This window comes from Ciona intestinalis, chromosome 5 (genome assembly GCF_000224145.3).
Source record: "Ciona intestinalis chromosome 5, KH, whole genome shotgun sequence".
Taxonomy (NCBI): Eukaryota; Metazoa; Chordata; class Ascidiacea; order Phlebobranchia; family Cionidae; genus Ciona; species Ciona intestinalis.
The window spans coordinates 143,850-161,598 of NC_020170.2; the positions used below are offsets into that span (position 1 = coordinate 143,850).

Below are 17,749 nucleotides of genomic sequence, written 5' to 3' on the forward strand. Positions count from 1 at the left end.
TAATAATCAACTTAAATCTGTCCAGAAGTATTGCTGCTTTATATTTACCATGTTTTCCTCAGCCATAAGCAGTGTGTTTGTTACGAAATAGCGGGGATTCACACGTGGATTCATTACATCACAATAACGATTGTTTGACCTGGTAATTCATTACGACATAATAGCAATCACACGTCGATTATTTGCATCATAATAGGGACTCACACGTTCATTATTTAGCCTGCAGGTGCTTGAAAACAAGTTGCATTTTGCTTTTTCACGTCTGTAATTATGCAAAGGATTGTCTCGTTTATACGATGAATACTTTCTACGCACGTGAACGCAACAAGTATGTGAATAGAATTTGTGTTTAGGTAAAGCTCGGTGGTCACTGACCAGATCTATTTCGCCACTATAGATTCAAGCTTTTATTTTGGTCATAACAGCGGGTAATCTTCCCGTAACCCTGGCGCTTCGTCACAAACCAATTATCTACAATTACGAATTATCAAATTTCTCGTCTAGGCTGCTTGCCGGTATCAAAACACCAAATAAAATTTTAAATTAATTCATGCCGGTTTGTAAATTTTGTCGCATTTTCTTTGTCGATTTTGCGTTCCTGTAGTCTGGCTCGGCAGATTTTTCGATCTTTTCGTCAGCATGTAGATACGATAATATAGATAACAATTTGCGCAATCAGTCACATATATTAAAAAGCAGTCGTATTGTAGTTATTTTTTTACACAATTTTGTCAACTACAAACGATCGTTACTCTGACGCGCGCCTTATATTCGTTTAGAGTTAAAGGTAAACGAAAATATGTAACAAAAATACGGCCACTGGTGTGACGTATTATGACGTCAGAATGATTAATTTTCTCGCGACAATTTGGACGTTGAAAGTTGCGCTCGGCGACACCTGGCAACGAATCGCAGCACTGGTTATAACAATAAAAAGTAATAAACATATTAAAATTGTTTGCAGTGTTATAAAGAAATACCGTTGCTTAATCCCATCGAACAAATGATCCATTGCCCTTGGAATAATTCCTGTGTCTTCAGGTGACGATGTTACATCGAATCCCGTTCCCATTGTATATGTTTTGCCCGACCCTGTCTGAGACAAAACTCCTATGATTGTTCTAATAATACATCATAGACAGCCTTCTTTGATAATTTGTGCGTTGTTTAACAACAATTCGATTATCTGTTTGTGTTAAAACAACTTTATGTTATGAAAATATCATATAAAACTGTTTGTTTCATGAATGAATCAAATAAATTTTAAATATAAAATGAATTTTAGACATAGATTTTAGCAGTTGTCATCAACATTTCATCAACATTTGATACATTGAGAATACAAGTACTCAGCGTGGTTTAAGTTACTGATTCCAGTATTTAACCAATATGCAGCACTTTATTAGTTTGTTGTCAAAAATTAAACAAACTAAAAAAACTGAGTGAGATACGTTAGAACAACAAGTATTACTTCGTGCACTACTAAGTGGAATTTATTTTAATTCCCTTTAAATACTCCAAAATTTGCTACATCCTCATCAAAAAAATACTGCATATCATAATAAATGAAAAAATAAATATTAAATACTACCTGACCATACGCAATTACAGTTGCATTGTAACCGTCAAAACAACCTTCAACAAGCTGTTTAATGCAAGATTGATAAACTGCATCTTGTTGCACGCCTTGATCAAACACGTAATCAAATGTAAACCCTTTGTCTTTTCCCAAAGTCACCTGGTAATAAAACAAACAAGTTGTAATGATTACTTTCAGGTGCATACAATTGTTTAAACTCAGTCTGCAAAACAAAGTCTCACATACACCTGTCACATTTTGCAGACCAGCTGCAAGGGTGAGGGCAACTGAATAATAGCGTGAATGGAACTTTCTTTATCATAGTCGTAAAACGATTGCATTATAAGATGGGTGTTCTATTTCATACACATCATGCTAGTTTACAGTTTACCACATATGTAATTATACTGGTGTATTTTTTTTTTAAGTATGGCTGATAATTTCGACAACCAATTAGTGACCACTGGTTTGATGCAGTTGCCATTAAGTGCCTTGCCCAAGGACACATATTGTAGATGAGGAGAACCTTAAACCCATCATCTCTTGGGTAGAGGCAGGCGCGCTTACGAACTGTGCAGTGCTACATCGCTGAATGACAGTGATGATCTTTGTATTTAAACACCCATTTGGTAACAACAAATATCCTGACCTGTGGCTCTCCTGGGGTAACTTGGGTGCACAGCAAACATCCTTCAATCTTTTCTTTTGATAGTTGTGGTCTTATCCTAAATTATATTAAAATCAGGATTATCATCATTTCGTAAAATATCTGTCTTAATCTTCAAATTTCTATGACACCATTTTTCACAAAAAGATTAGACAACATTTATTTCCTCATACCCGAATATCCCCATTTGTACGTTCATCATCTAACCGCTACAATATGAAGGTTGCCATTATATTGATTTTTGCTGTGTTCTTACTTTTAACTGGCGGAGCATGACGGCCCCAGTTAACGCTAAAACTATATTTAAACAACGGTAGTGATACGTAAAAATAAACCAGCGCATGTATATGATTGAGATTCAATCAAATGTATCTAAAACCCAATGGTCCCTAGTTTATCAACAGTTTACTGGAAGGAGATATGGCAGTACAAACATTAAAGCTTTCTTTTGTCAATTAGAAAACCTTCTTGCGCAAATAGGGGCGAAAACAGAACAGATAAATTTACATAGGACTATGCGAAGAAGTGGGTACACTTTTCCCGCTAGGTGGTGATAATAATTCGAACAGCGGTAAGCGTGCGGTCTTCGGATCCTATTGCTTGTTATTTACCGGTTGGGTTTGAATCCCGCACATGATTGGTAGCTTGTTTACCCTCTAAAGGCAAGGAATTTAGCCCCAGGGGTATATTTACCCGAGCTTAAGAAACGCTGGTACGGTCCCATGTGATAAACTTAATGGCATCCCAATACTAACCCCGCATATGATATATATAATTCAAAAAAGCACTTTTAGAGGTTTTTTACTGCTTCCAAAATTTAAATTGCAAGCGCTAGGCTGCTACCTACACAGAAAAAAATGACTTTTCAGGTGGAACTTTAACAGCACCAGTGAAGAGTCTTCTGTTAAGTTAAAGATTAGGTTGGTGGAAAGTATTGGAGGTTGCAGGTTGGTGGTTTACTGGTTTTTAGTTAGGCGGGGGGTTCAAGTTATTCAATATAGTGATTGCTGGTTGGTTGTTACGCAAAAATGTGGGGGAAGGACAGTTTACTGGCACCACATAATCTACAATCAACGATACATTACCTCAAAGCAACTTGAACACTTGTCCCAATTCCATCCATCCAGACAGGCGTTGTTGCATGCGGCATATGTTAATTATCCATACAAAAATCATTTGACATTTCTGGCTGATTATTATAACAACAGTGTACAAACTCTGAACCCATCTAAACACTACTTAATTTATAAAAAAAAGTAAAGTATATATCAAGTCACCCAGTCATTAACCATAGAAATCATATATCAGTAGTTATAAAAAAATATCGAAGTCAACAGATTTCTATGAGCTTTGTAAAATATAAAACAAGCGAGCAAAGCTCTAATGTGTTAGCACGTAAGCGGTTTCAATAAATAAATATAATTTCCTTTAACCTTGAGCGGCTGAAAAACGGCAGTCGTTATAATACGGGTGTACTGTTTCATACACCTCGTGCTTGCTTACGAGTTACCATGTATGTCAGTTTGTAGTTGATTATTTTTTTGGGAGTTTATAATTTTTTTATGTATGGCTGATATAGGACAACCCATTATTGGGTTGGAAAATTTGCATCGTTTGAACGATAATGAGTATTTTCTAAACATCAATTAATAAATATATTGTATCCTACAGATGTATATAAACTTGTAACAACATAAAATTGATATTAACTATTGATAAAGTTTACATTTTTGCTACAAATTGGGGATTGCTACACTGCTTTTGGAACAAGCCACTTCTCATAAATTATCTCCAAGAACAAATGACTGAATTTTAAATATATGTTCCATATATTACCTTGTTATTATAGTAATATGTTATATTTGATAACCAGCAAATCTTTCAAAGTTTGGCACTAAAAACATACAAAATTGCAATGCCTGGGAGGATAGGAATCTAAATTAAAATATATTTACAGTAGCAGTATTTCGCAATTTGTAGTTAACCTAACGAGTTTAACCGGTGGTGCTAGTTTCTCTGCTTCGTAAACTTTATATAAATAACTTAAAAGCGGTTCATTATGTTGTTTTCATCTTAAACTAAAGTCATATTAACCCGCACCTATTTTTCTGATGTTTATATCTCAGTTTTTTTATAAAACTAAAACTAGTTTTGTGAGACAAAATCCAACTGTACGAAATATTCAAGATTATTTTATGAATTTATGAAACTTGTTTAATCGTTCGCACTCGAAAACTACAAAATTTAATCGACTTTAATGTTATTCAGCAAGCATTAAAAATTAGTTAGCACCTTACCATTTTGCATTTTTACCAGTTCAAAATATACTGTTTCTATTTGACATACTTTTCAATATTTAGAAACAATAATAAGCTTTAACGAGCGTTTTCCAAAGTCGTGATAATACTAACGAATAACTCTGTAATTAAATAATAGTCCGTAAAATATTTTTTTTAAATTTTGTTTGACAAAGTGTTCCATCTTCCCCCACCCTACTATATCTGTGCTCGAAAAACACTCAACCGCTACAGTACTAACCTTCTGTTAGCATTAATAGAATGTGTTATGAAAGCAAGAACAAAATAAAAGTGATCATGTAACGTCCAGAATATGTTGTAGACGACTTTCTTATCAAACCAAACGACAACATAGTCATAAACACAATACTAGTTCGGAAAAAAATAATACTTGAGCTAAACGGGTTGCTCTATGTTCCGAATTCTTAAAAAAATCCACCACAAAAAAGACTAACTAATCACTAAGCCGGGCAGAAAAAACACTACAACAAAAAACTGTTCGACGAAAAGAAATCTATATTACCGTGCTCAATTACCACAATTTGCAAAAGCGCTCATCTTAAAAAATGTGGTTGCAAAACAGCAAATACGAAACCTATACCAAGGTGATCCTAGAATACATTCATTAGGGCTGAGCTCTCGTGACCGAGTAGGTTAGTTACTACCAAATTATGACTAAAACAGTCACTTGTGACTAAAAAGGCCAAAGCACTTTTGTAACGTAATTTTATTATTAATACGCAAAATCCATGCAGTATATTAATGAACAATTAACATGCAATACCTGTAGCATTGTTTGTTTGTTTTTAGGAAATTTTGGCAACACACAACTCACTATTCACAAATCGTATTTACAACTTGCACATTATGAAATTTATAGAACATTAGTACAACAAGCATGCCTTAAAATAAATTAACTTTCTTTTTCATATCCATTCTTTTCCACTTTGGTTGGCGATAAAACTCCTCACGCGTCATGCAGAAAAGGTTTTCAAATTCTTTGATAGCCAGATGTCTCTGTAAACTTACTCTTACTTTTGGTAAACTAATGATTTTTTTCCACTTACCTCTAGTTGGGTTCGATCAACTCCTCTTGGAAGTCTTCGATTTGTTGTAGCAAGTATGTGATAGGGAAATATCTGCAAAACATAACAAACTATAGTTCAGACACTACAAAGTGCTGTATAAAACCATTATTCTTTTGTTTAGCCTTAACATGAACATTTATAAGTAACGTTTTTAGGCACACATGTGCCCTTACAGAACCCTTTTTGTCAAACAAATATTTTTTCTTAAATCTTATTTTTTTACAACCAACGTCTTACAAGTGCATTTCTTATCTAAAATTATATCATACTTAAAATTCTAAAACTAAACCATTTAATTATCGAATGATTTATTTCCTGCTTGACCGAAAAGAAATCCAAAATGTATGTAAAACCTTAATTAATTGATTCCACCTAATTTTTTTATACTAAACATAGTGTTATAAACTATAGTGTATAAAATCAACAATTTTGCTTCCTAAGCAAAGTAAACTTTCTTATTCAAAAACACATGTTCTTTAATAACAAGCTAATAGTGAAGTTTTACTGAATACGTGCAGGAGTCAAAGATAAAAGTAGTATTGGACATAAGCATGGTATGCTGATGGCTTCTCACTGTTTAGTGTTGATTTGCAAACCTTTATTTTTCCAGTTATTTCAGGCATTGATTGGCCCTTTGTCATCTTATGTTCTTGATTGACCAAAATAAAAGTGCTATTCTCAAACTGATCTGTAAAACAAATATAACCAATTAAGCACAAGTACCCACCACAAGAAAGTAAATGGTTTAAAACGAATTCCCCTTCCCTCCATTATTACACACACTTTCTCTTTCAATCTTAATTCGTTAAATAAATACAACTGAAAATAGTTAATTTAAAATGTTTTGTAGGTTTAGCAGCTAGGATTTTATTTGACACTTGGTACTCCGGTAAAACCTTTACCCTTATTGTCATTGAGTGTCTTGCCCAAGGAGACACACTTCCAGAATGGTAGCATTGTCATAGTTTGGTACAAAACTATAGGTTTTTTGTTTCAAAGAATATCATACCAATAAAAATAGCACCACTAACCCTCATTCGAAGTAAAACTGCCATCGGCTTTAGTATCCTGTGAATAATTTACAATTTAAAATTTATGCAATTATATTTTATATGCAATTAAATTTGAATTAACAAACCTGTGACAGTAAATTTTGAAAACTTGTTCCGACTTCTCGAGCTTCTCTCAATGTTCGTGACGGAGCTGGATATTATCAATACTTTTATTTTAAATATAATGTTTTAAATCTACATTTTCATGAATACTTAAAATAACCTAAATTGTTAAGAATCGCATGGAAATATCACTAATAAAATTAAGGCCAATTTATTTTTTAAATATTTTTTTGTTAAAGAATGATAGTGGCCACTAACATGAGTGTATTGGACTGTTGTATCTTGGTTTTGAACAAAGTGGGTCATTTGCTCCAGGTGATCTTGAAGCTAATCTTGGATCCAATGTTTGACGTTCTTGCAAAGCTTCCAAATTGTCTTGTTCTTTTAAAACCATTTTCCCCAAACTACAGGGTAATTTCAAAACCTGTAAATGGTGCATTGAATGGTATTCACTTGGATCATGGTGACCTGATAGCACACTAGTGACCAAAGCCAATTTGCCTCAACAGTATGTATATAGAAAATGAAAATGACCTCACAGTTTTCTAGGATACCACAAAAACACTCCATCAACTAGATATTTGATAAAGCATTTATTACAAATACAATTTAGGTATTAGCAATCAAAAAAAGAAATTAGTTTATAATCTCTATCCTGATTTGTATTAAAAAGATAAAATTAAATAAATATATATGTATACACATATTTATATGATGTTTATAATCAAATTAGCCCCATTTGCTGTGTGATATTCAATTTCTGCGTCATGTGTGCATGAAAGCTGCAAGTGAGCACAGCTAGCTCATTAGTGATTTGATAAACATCTTATACTCAAAATAAGTTACTGCTTTTGTGGTGCTGTTTGTTTGCAATGCAATCTTGAATTGTCTTTTAAATATTACAGCAATTTGCTTGGGTCGGGAGATTTTAACTGAACTGATTTTTTTTAAATGGGCCTTGAAAAACTCATGGTGTCAACTTGGTTGAAGAAAAAAGTGACTTGCACAAGGACACACGCACACGGCAAGGATGACAGCACCAAGCATTGAACCCGATATCCTTTGGTTACAATACAATAATGACTGACCCGTATATATAAAACACCACTAAATATAAAACAACAATTACTTCTTCCTCATTTTTTCTTTTTCTCTGTTCTTTTCTCCTCTTCTCGTTCTGCAATTGCTCAATGTCTTCCTTATCTTTCCAGTGTGAATACCAACCTAATTATTACAAAAAAAATAAAAAATCATATTTAAAACCAGTCCTACATCTATAAACAAACAAGTTGTACTTACACAAACACCAATCTGTTGCAGCACAAAGATAAAAAAGGGATAAGAAAGACAAAAGTAAACATATAGCTTACAAGTCAATAACATTTTTTAGTAAATTGATACATGGTAACAAATAAAGTATAAATGTTTTCGGTAATTGTACGTGAGGTAAAAAGTTGCAAACCAGGGAAAAATTAAATTTTGTGTATTGATAGATTTACTCAAATGTAATCTGAAGGTATCATCAAAGTTTCATAATAAGAAACAGCTTTTTAAAAAAAAGGTTTCAAAACCGAAAATTCAACCGCTGCTGGAGTAAAAAATAATTGGCAGTGATGTAATGCATGGGATTTCCCATAAGAAATAATTTCACTCAACTTTGATCGTTTCTAGTTTCTAAAATACTGAGGAAATTTAAGTTTTATTTCTGATTTGGTATAATGAATGCTTCTTCTTCAAGAATATATAAAAAAAATTGTAAAATATAGACCTTATGAGGTTTTAATTTTTAATTAAATATATCTACATAATATGCTAACTCGGCACTTTTTTCCCATTAATTAGTTTCAGCACTTTTTTATATTAAAATGTTTATTATGTCTTAATAGTACCTGCTGTGGTTTTTTTATAAAAAAGGTTGGTTCTCGTCTTAAAAAAAAAAATGCAAACTTTATTATGTTTTAATTTTGATTGAACCTAACTACATACCAGATTATGCTGACTTAGTATTTTCAAACCTAATGTTAAAGTTTGCATTTTTCTTTTTTTTCTTTAATAGTTTATAAACTAGAAATGGTCAAAGTTTACTCATTTTTTATGGAAAATGCATTGTCAAAAAAGTCGAACTTTTAATTTACTCCAGCATTTTTTAAAAGATTTTTTTAAGAAGCTATATTGCTTTGGCAAGCTTTTTGGTACTTTTAGGTTACATTTAAGCATTTTTATCAATACACTAATTTTTCATTTTTCGTTGGTATGCTCCTTTAAGTATCCCTGAGTTAAACATGTAGTGTATATAAAAGTTAAATTGATAAGCTTATTTGTATAACATACTATAAACAACATGCTTATAAAGTGTAGTTTTAAGATATGTATATTCTGTTGTATACAAAAACAAAAGATAAAAGAGTGTAATTAAATACAATGAAAAAATAGTATGCGTTCTTTCAAAAAGTCTTCCATGGAGTCACTGTTTGGGAATCACTGTTCTAGTGTAAATACAAATAGTAACACACCATACTTTTAGTTGATACAGCAAATGGTTGAATATTTGAATCATCAATTAATGAAGTTCTATCGATTCCAGTTTCCGGGTGGATGTTAGTGATTTGTCGTGAACCAACAACCATTTTTTGTTTTTCATTATCTAAAACTTCATTGATGTATTCTGTAAAAAAATCTTTATAATTTTAATTTATCATATAAATGATACATAATTGTGTTGATAATAAAAATTATATGGTACAAACTTCTGAAGCATAACAGCCCTATTTCCACAACTAGTTTGGTTTTTATACTGAAAACTAAGAACCAATGTGTTATTAAACTCATTAATATTTAAATACTAACAAAAAATAAGTAAAGGAAAATTGTCCCTCGACTGTATGGAGACTTTTATTAATTATTCAGGATGCGTCTGCACAACATGGGAAAGCAAAGGATATTTTGACACTGTGCACAGGAATATCACATACAAATTAAACCTGCATTGGTTTTAATCATTTTGTTATATCATATATTAAAAAAAGTTTACATTAATTTTATCTCAGGAAGTACAAACCTGGATGATGGAAATGTGTTGGTGGCTTAACAATACAAGGGGAACAAACTTCTATGTTGCTTGTATTATTCTCATTGTCTCCACTTTCACCAGAATACTTAAACGAAGAGTTCTAAAAGCATTCATTATGTTCGATATTATCCTTTTTATGTAGTAAACACTCATCAATGGTAACCTGTTCGGCTGAATTGTTATTTATCTCCAATGTGTTCTCAACTGCAAGTAATTCTGAAAAACAATTTAACCTTAAATTTTATACTTACTTGAAAATTTTACTTACCACCAGCTTCCGGTTTCATTGTTTGCTTCTTTATAATTTTTATTTCAATGACTTTATACAGTGGCTAGCATCGATTGGTCCTGTATATGGCAATAAAAACTTAGGAGCAAAACGACTGAACAACTTTTCAAGTACCACTTTAAATCTCAACCCCTTACCATTAACCTTACTTACCCTACTGCGTTGCAGGAAACATATTTCAACTACATTGCATTCTCTTTCACTGGTGTATTCAATATGGAAAATAAATTACAATCTTACTCAATGCACTTATTGATTAGTTTTAGTAAATGATTAAATTAAAAAGAAAAAACCCATGCCAAAGGGAAGCATCATCGGAGGCAATCCTAACAACTTTATCTGAGTTTCACTGCTAGCAGTTTCACTTTGCTTACAAAGCTCATGAATTAATTATGCTTGGCGTACCAACCATAAATAACTGCACGAAACCTTCTTTGTATAAACGTAAAGACAAATCAATATCTTAGTCAAATATTTTGACATTTTAAATCTAATCTAATCTTGTTTGTCTGCACAAGTGTCAATCCTTAAATTAATACAAACCACCTGTGACAACACAATTATAATTCTGATTCAATTTGAAAGACACAGAATTTAATAATATATAACAACGAACATGCCTTTTAAAACACTGAGTGTTAACATTAAACATAATTGAAATTCCTATTTCATAACGCTTATGTAAAGCAGTGTTAATGCAATACCATTACCATCAGTATAAAATGTTGGTACTATTAGTTTTGTTTTCTTAATAAGCACTAGAAATAAAAAAGTTTAAAGTGTATGATCATTTTATCACATTATATGGATCTATGAGGCGTACTTGCCCTGGTCGAATAAACATAGCAACCATAGATATCAAATAAAATTTACTAATCTTTCCTCTACAGCATAATACAAAGATGCACAAAAGAGGTTATCAGAACTGCAGCATTTTTCTGTGCACAGCTCGATGTTTGTCCTCTTCATATTCACGCTTGCCCACCCACATCTTCTTAAAGGTGTCGAGTGAAGCAAGAATTGACCCCCTGTCATATTTATAATTATGTAAACTTGTTCTATTAGCCACCACCAGTAAAGTGGGCTTACCCAATCCATGTTGAATAAAGTCTCTCCTGTGCAGCTAACATTCTTATTTTCACATCTTTTGGTGCTTGTCGTTTAATATCACTTAATAACCGATCACCAAAACCTATTTTATGTTAATAGTTGCAAATAAAAAAAAAATATATATATAACTAATATGTTAACAGTTTTAACACTTTCGATGCCATCTTAAAGGGACATAACACTGAAAAATGAAAATTTGTGTATTGATGAAAATGCTAAAATGTTATGTAAAGGTACAACAAAGTTTCAAACAACAAAACAGCTTCTAAAATATTTGTGTGATAAAAACGCTGAAGTAAAAGAAATGAATTAGGATTTCCCATTAAAAAAAACTTTTCTGTAGTTTCCAAACTACTGAAGAAAATTAAAAAAAAAACAGATTTGGTTTAATTGAATACCCCATAAAAGGTCAATTGAATACCTCATAAAGCATTCATTATAACATTCATTATATCGGTTTTCTTTAGTAGTTCAGAAACTAGAAACGGTCAAATTTCTTATGGTCTATTTTTTACTCCAGCAGATTGAATTTGCCATTTTAACACGCATTTTTCACTTTGCTGAATGAGTGTAATTTAATAATAGTGATTGTAAGTTTTGGCCTGTTGAAAATGTAAATAAATTTAAAATCAGACATCATTGGGTGTCCAATTGTTTAAAATCAATGGGTACCAAAAGTGTTAATTGCTTGAACTAACGTGATTTATTATCGATACATGGCAGATGTGGGGTAGCTCAAGCATTCCTATTTCATTTACATCATGCTCACTTATATGTTATAAATTATACTTGTTTTTTTATAGGGCAGCAAACTCTTGATCTGTCTAATAATACATGCTGGTAGCAGTATCAAACACACTGCCACTGTGTTATATAAATTGCTTAAACAAACCTTTAAACAAAGTTGATCCACCAGCAAGAAGAATATTTTGATAAAGTGTCCTCCTTAAATCCATGTCACATTTCTGTATGCTATTAGTCACAACCTCATGAACACCTAAACACTCTTCACCAATAAGATCTGGTTGAAATAAAACTTCAGGAGCTCTGAACTTTGCCAATCCAATCTGAAAGTGATAACACAGGTGTCATACACACTCAAAGTGGTCTAATGCAAGGTTTATATGATGGAATTGGCCGGGTTTCCATTTTCCAGAAAATTGGCCAGGTTTCCATTTTCCAGTAAAACTACATAAAAAGTAAAAGAATAAACCAAAATACTTCAATGCTGTTGCCGTCAGGTAATGAATAAAGTTTCTTTTCATTTTCAAGACCTTCTTCTTTGCTTGGGTTTTGAGACAAATAACAAGCTTTCTGTAAAACAGGTTTATAAAGTCTGAGTGTGGTACCAACATGCTGTAATGCAGGATTGTAGGGGTCTTTAGCATGCAGCCCTTGAGGCAATATTCTAAGGCTAAAAAGTGGCTGAGATTTATATTAATACTTTAATAATATATATATATTAATATTGGAAAAAACTTACACTAATGTCAACCCATTTAGTGTTTAGCAAACAATAAATAGTGCAATTTTACAAATTCTTAATTAGTACATTAGGCGTACTAGTAATGTAAGTGAAGGCTGTAAGTAGAGAACTCAAGATTGCAGATCATAATATCAAAAAAAAGAAATTGTTATGGAGAGCACAAGAATATATCAAGAAAAGTGGGAAGAGAGGTATTTTGTTTGTGAGTGTTATAAAAATGTCCAGTGTCTTATTTTTTGAACAAATATTGCTGTCCAAAGAAATATCTATATCTGCAACATTTGGATAGAAAGTTGTCTTAATTAAAGATATTAATTGATAAAACAGAGAAACTTGTTCGAGTTCCCTAATATGAACAAAGCAAGCGAATTTTGTTTCAAACAAATTTAGCCATGAGTAAAATACTTGCATATTCCTTATGTCTTTTCGACGAAGAAATATTTGAAAAGCAGCCCTTGGCTAACTTTCATTTAAATACCCCTTCTAAAGTAACTACAGATCCGCACCAATAAAATTATCAACACTTTAACCACATATATAACATTCAGTGTACAGCACATTCAATAAAAATTACACAACACACAAAAACAAAACTTTTGTAGAAGTAACAAACATTAATACATTAGTTACTTCACCTCTTTGATTGTCTTCACAATTTCTTTTTCTGCAGAAGTTTTGAAGTTGAAACCTTCTTTCCGCAACAATAATTGTAAATATCTGGAAAACATGAAATGCATGAATTTAATTTATTCCATTAGAATTATAGAAATAAGAAGGAAAGAATACTTGGTTACATCTCTTCCAGCAATATCAGTTCTAATGATTGAGTGTGGAAGTGAGAAGCCTTCGTATATCGGCACAGCATGAGTGACACCATCACCTGCATCGAGTACCAAGCCCGTAATCTTTCCCGCTGAATATCTGACAATGTTATTTATGCATTAATATATTTATTGTCATGCATGAACTGGTTAGCATGTCTGCCTCGAGCACAGGTGAATCTGCATTATGTTATAACAAGCACCAGGTTTGTCTAGAAGGTATTTATACAAAACAGTGGCTTCTAGACTGAAATAATATTATTACCGTATAAATGGAAGTGGTCGGTAAGGTTTATGTCCCTTATTCACGCAAAGACCGAAACGTAAAATAAGGTTATTGCCGCTACAAGCTGTTAACTAGCACATGTAAAAGTTAAACACGGTTTATAACTTTTAGTAACTATAACTATAATCAATTTTGTAGTATCACCACAGACAATGTTGTAAATTCAAGACTTTCATTTCTCTATGTTTGAAAGGTCTGGGTATGCCTGTTAACTTGGACATCACACTACTGTCTACTAGAAGACACACATTGTGCTAGACCACTTCTAAACTTACAAAGATAAAACAGCTTGAATGGAAACAAAGAATGCCGGAACATTAAAAGTTTCAAAGAATATTTCAGCTGCACGTTCTCTGTTGCGACGAGGGTTAAGTGGAGCCTCAGTAAGTAGAACTGGATGTTCCTCTGGGAAAGTTTGAAGTTCATTCTTAGAATAAACATACTGCCATATTCTCTCCATATCATTCCAATCCGTAACAATTCCATGCTGTAAGATAGAAAAATTGAGTTTATTTATAATTCTTGCATAAACAAGCCAAAATTACCTCCATAGGATATCTTATATTTAAGAGACCTCTATGTTCCTGAGCTTTTGGTCCAATGAATATATCGCCCTCAAGTGCTCCGGCCATCACTCTCACATGCTTCGGTCGTCCAATACTGAAATTATTTACATTTAAAGCAATCATTTTAGGATTTTATTTAAATAAGAAACTGACAATGCCAATTATGCGAACTAAAACTATCAGGCGCGCCCATTTCTTAAATATCTGGGGTATGCGGAGCGCATCTGTGCAATAACTATGACGTCATATACGTCATTATATACATGCGCATTATATTTTTTTGGCAGGAATTCGCAACACAAACTTTGCACTACCTTTCTCATAGCTGCGTATAAATTTAATGTAATTTGCCCATAAAACGTGGCAACAGGCAGTAATATACAACCTAAATATGTTCCAGAAGTATAACTGCTTTATATTTACTATGTTTTCCTTAACCATGCAGCATGTTTATTACGAAATAGAAGGGATTCACACGTGAATTCATTGCGTCACAATAGCGATTGTCTGGCCTGGCAATTGATAACGACACAATAGCAATTCACGCTTTGATAGTTTGCGTCATAATACCGATTGTCCCCTAGGTTATTTTGCCAAGAGTCAATAAACTGACTTGTGTGGGTAAAATTATTTTTTCCTATAAATATAAATTGATTTGAAATTCTAGATTCGAAATTCTAGATTCGAAATAAAGTATTCTAGGATATCCTAGAATACCTAATTATTCTGTAATGTGCATCCCTAAAACAGTGTAACTTTTTTTGTCACAGCGCCAGACAAATAGACTATCCAAGCCTATAAATCATGAAAACCCATAAAAACAAACACATCAAAAGAAATGGCTTATTGATTATTCAAACTTACTAATTTGGGAAATATGATTTTGGAACTTGTTCACCTGCAAAGCCCGCTTTCACCATTCCAGATCCCTGGAAAATTATTTAGTTTATAAAATGAACAAGAATTTAGGAGTAATCTAAGATACTTATAATCGGTGCTGGTGAATAATCCTCCCCCCCCCAATATTCTGCTATGTAGCAGAGGATTCATCACTATCCACTACTGCCTTTTTTTAATTCAGTATATATATATATATATATATCAGAAAATCTGCTCCCGTTTCAAATTGAACTTATTGTGTTAAATTTTCAACTAAATGTTTTAGTTCACTGTTCAGTAAGCAATATTGGCAGAATTATTTTATCTTGTTGTACCTAATAATTGCATTATTATTATTAATCACATGCTGTACAGAGATACTATAGTACAACAACCATAGTTTTATCAGTTTAAAAGATTCTACCATGGAAATTAGATATATATATATTGACTTCATAAAACATCAATTTCACCAGATGGCCAACTATAACACCACGTTAATCTTTAACACCAACACAGACACATTGGTGTAGCAAAAATTTTACTGGTCACCAGCTAAAGGAATATCATTTTGTCTTACGCAACTTACATTATCAATAACGACGGGTTGGTTTGTAATAATATCATAGGAATCCATCAGTAACCGATCAATGTGTGACAACCTTCTCTTGATAAAAATACAACTCCTTAAATACTAATCAGTTAAATATTAAAATATCGAGAAATTCCACATGTGATTCAAAATCACACTTTAAATTTACAACAATCTCGGCAAAGTTTACTTTAAATTGTAACTTTGACAAAAAATAAAATTAAGGAAAACTGAGTGCTGCCAAATTAAAATTGGTTAAACACGAAAAGATCGTAAAAAACAGGAGAGCCAAGATCTAATAAATTAAAACTTACATTATGAAAATATTAATAATAATTTAATTTGTCTCTTTGATTACGGTAGCAAAGACTTATATTTATTTTAAACAAAGAAAGAATATAGCGTCAAAATAACAGTTGTTAAAACACGCTTACGGTTAAAAATATATTTACATTTATTTGGAAAAAAATAAGCGTGGTCGCTACACCTACCAAGCAACTAAACTGGCCTATGAAAACTTGAATAGTTGGTGTAGTTTTAATTATAAAAAACAGATAAATCTACTTAAAACCACTGTGCGCCGCCTATCTTTTACAATGAAGTACAAGCGAAATGGGGACAGAGTTGCCGGTCACGTGAATAGAAAAAAGAATACTTATAGTAGGGTGAGGGAATATGGGACACCTTTAGCACATAATATCCAAATATCCTGATCTTGTTTTAAACAATTAACAATGGTCTATGGGAGCCGTGAGGATATAGTTTTATAATTCTTTGAATGTTCTTTGTTTACTACCAAATGGGGCGAGAAAACAGAACGAAAAGGTGTCCCATCTTCCCCCACCCTACTATATCACGGTTTTGGCAGTTGCGCGTTCTACTCTTTTTTATTTCTGTGACATGGACATGTTGTGGAGTCGTACTGTTCTATATAAAGGAGTCGGATTTCTGTTAAGCGGGGTGCAGTTATACGAGCACGGGACACGTGAAGGCCGAATGGTTCATAGCGGAGTACGGCAGGTGGAATCCGGGAACCGCATCTGCGCCGCTTCCTTCCGACCACAGTGCTGCTACTGTTATTATTTATATTTCAGAAAACCTTTGCAACCGAAATCGAAGATACAAATATAAGTATTATTATCTGCTCCCAGCAGACGCTTTAAACGTTAGGCCAACATATTAAAATACAGGAGTCGTTTTTTGCCCTACTGCTATAGTTTTAACATGATACCTATAGTATGTTATAACACGGCTTACTAAAGTTCTCTCAAGTGTCCCGTCTTCCCCCATTGTACTATATCTTTAGTACGCCATGGGTATACTAACAGTTATAGTATAAAGAATCGTATTGAGCGAAGAACAATGGGTATATTTTTAGAACATTTATTAACAATTATTGTGACCCCTACCTACTTTATTCATCTACACACCTCAGTATTTCTGACAAAACTAAACCAAATTTTATGAGACAAATTTAAACCGTACGAAATATTTTACCTCGTTTTATTTAACTACGATACTGGATTGTTTTTTTGCAACCAATAAAATTTTGGTAGTTTCATTATCATTGAGCGGCATTTAAAATAAGCATATTATTATTATGCCTTTTTAAGTCGTTGAAAAAATGTTGTATTTGTTTAACATCGAATTTTAATACTTAACAACAGTAACCGCCTTTGTCGTACACTTTTTTTTGTTTTTGTCTAATATCAAATAGGTAAGCTACCTTTAAAAGTGTGTTTAAAAATAAGATCCGTCTTTGCTTCAGACCCGTTTTCCCCTATCCTACTTTATATTATAATTTTTGAAATATTGGGCAACATATGCCTATGGGGCCGATCTTATTCCACTCTACAATTTAAATAAACGATTTGATTTTAAATGGGAGATGTGATAAATTGGAT

General features: G+C 32.6%; 3 protein-coding genes across 5 annotated transcripts in view; all 3 read right to left on the reverse strand.

Annotated features, from left to right (window-relative positions):
* Window positions 1–3,507, reverse strand: part of LOC100181461 (kinesin-like protein KIF21A) — a 27,988-nt gene extending 24,481 nt beyond the window's left edge. Inside the window, exons 1-4 of the mRNA XM_009860401.3 lie at window positions 3,332–3,507; window positions 2,229–2,304; window positions 1,592–1,738; window positions 981–1,096 (exon numbers count right to left, since the gene is read on the reverse strand). Coding sequence (XP_009858703.1) covers window positions 981–1,096; window positions 1,592–1,738; window positions 2,229–2,304; window positions 3,332–3,396 — 404 coding nt within the window. The 5' untranslated portion in view covers window positions 3,397–3,507. The remainder of the gene's footprint in view (window positions 1–980; window positions 1,097–1,591; window positions 1,739–2,228; window positions 2,305–3,331) is intronic.
* Window positions 3,508–5,252: 1,745 nt separating this feature from the next.
* On the reverse strand, window positions 5,253–10,425 carry LOC101242615 (dematin-like). 3 transcript variants are annotated; one of them, XM_026834714.1, is made up of 12 exons: window positions 10,088–10,425; window positions 9,980–10,032; window positions 9,805–9,916; window positions 9,265–9,411; window positions 8,046–8,057; window positions 7,876–7,970; window positions 7,005–7,170; window positions 6,770–6,834; window positions 6,663–6,699; window positions 6,228–6,319; window positions 5,611–5,682; window positions 5,253–5,560 (listed from the first exon to the last, which is right to left on the reverse strand). In XM_026834714.1, the coding sequence occupies exons 1-12, from the start codon at window positions 10,101–10,103 to the stop codon at window positions 5,447–5,449; spliced, it is 981 nt and encodes a 326-aa protein (XP_026690515.1). In that variant the 5' UTR covers window positions 10,104–10,425; the 3' UTR covers window positions 5,253–5,446. The 3 variants fall into 3 exon arrangements, with proteins under 3 accessions (XP_026690515.1, XP_018667572.1, XP_009858536.1); XM_018812027.2 differs by having other exon boundaries at window positions 10,085–10,425; XM_009860234.3 differs by lacking the exon at window positions 8,046–8,057 and having other exon boundaries at window positions 10,085–10,425.
* Window positions 10,426–10,652: 227 nt separating this feature from the next.
* LOC100184579 (alpha-centractin-like) lies at window positions 10,653–16,049 on the reverse strand. Its single transcript, XM_002126294.5, has 10 exons — window positions 15,843–16,049; window positions 15,239–15,303; window positions 14,354–14,468; window positions 14,084–14,295; window positions 13,488–13,622; window positions 13,337–13,418; window positions 12,437–12,529; window positions 12,108–12,282; window positions 11,195–11,297; window positions 10,653–11,133 (listed from the first exon to the last, which is right to left on the reverse strand). Exons 1-10 carry the CDS (start codon window positions 15,888–15,890, stop codon window positions 11,025–11,027), a joined length of 1,137 nt encoding a protein of 378 aa, XP_002126330.1. The 5' UTR covers window positions 15,891–16,049; the 3' UTR covers window positions 10,653–11,024.
* Window positions 16,050–17,749: the final 1,700 nt, after the last annotated feature.

Excerpts from the sequence above, each read along its gene's own strand:
- LOC101242615 (XM_018812027.2), bottom strand. Across the intron at positions 9,917-9,979 it reads ATAACAATTCAGCCGAACAG|AACTCTTCGTTTAAGTATTC; the intron begins GTTACCATTGAT and ends GAATGCTTTTAG. Across the intron at positions 7,171-7,875 it reads AAAGAAAAAATGAGGAAGAA|GTTTTGAAATTACCCTGTAG; the intron begins GTAATTGTTGTT and ends CACCATTTACAG.
- LOC100184579 (XM_002126294.5), bottom strand. The coding sequence starts at position 15,890 with ATGGATTCCTATGATATTATTACAAACCAACCCGTCGTTATTGATAAT. Across the intron at positions 14,296-14,353 it reads ATATAAGATATCCTATGGAG|CATGGAATTGTTACGGATTG; the intron begins GTAATTTTGGCT and ends TCTATCTTACAG. Across the intron at positions 12,283-12,436 it reads CTGACGGCAACAGCATTGAA|ATTGGATTGGCAAAGTTCAG; the intron begins GTATTTTGGTTT and ends TATCACTTTCAG.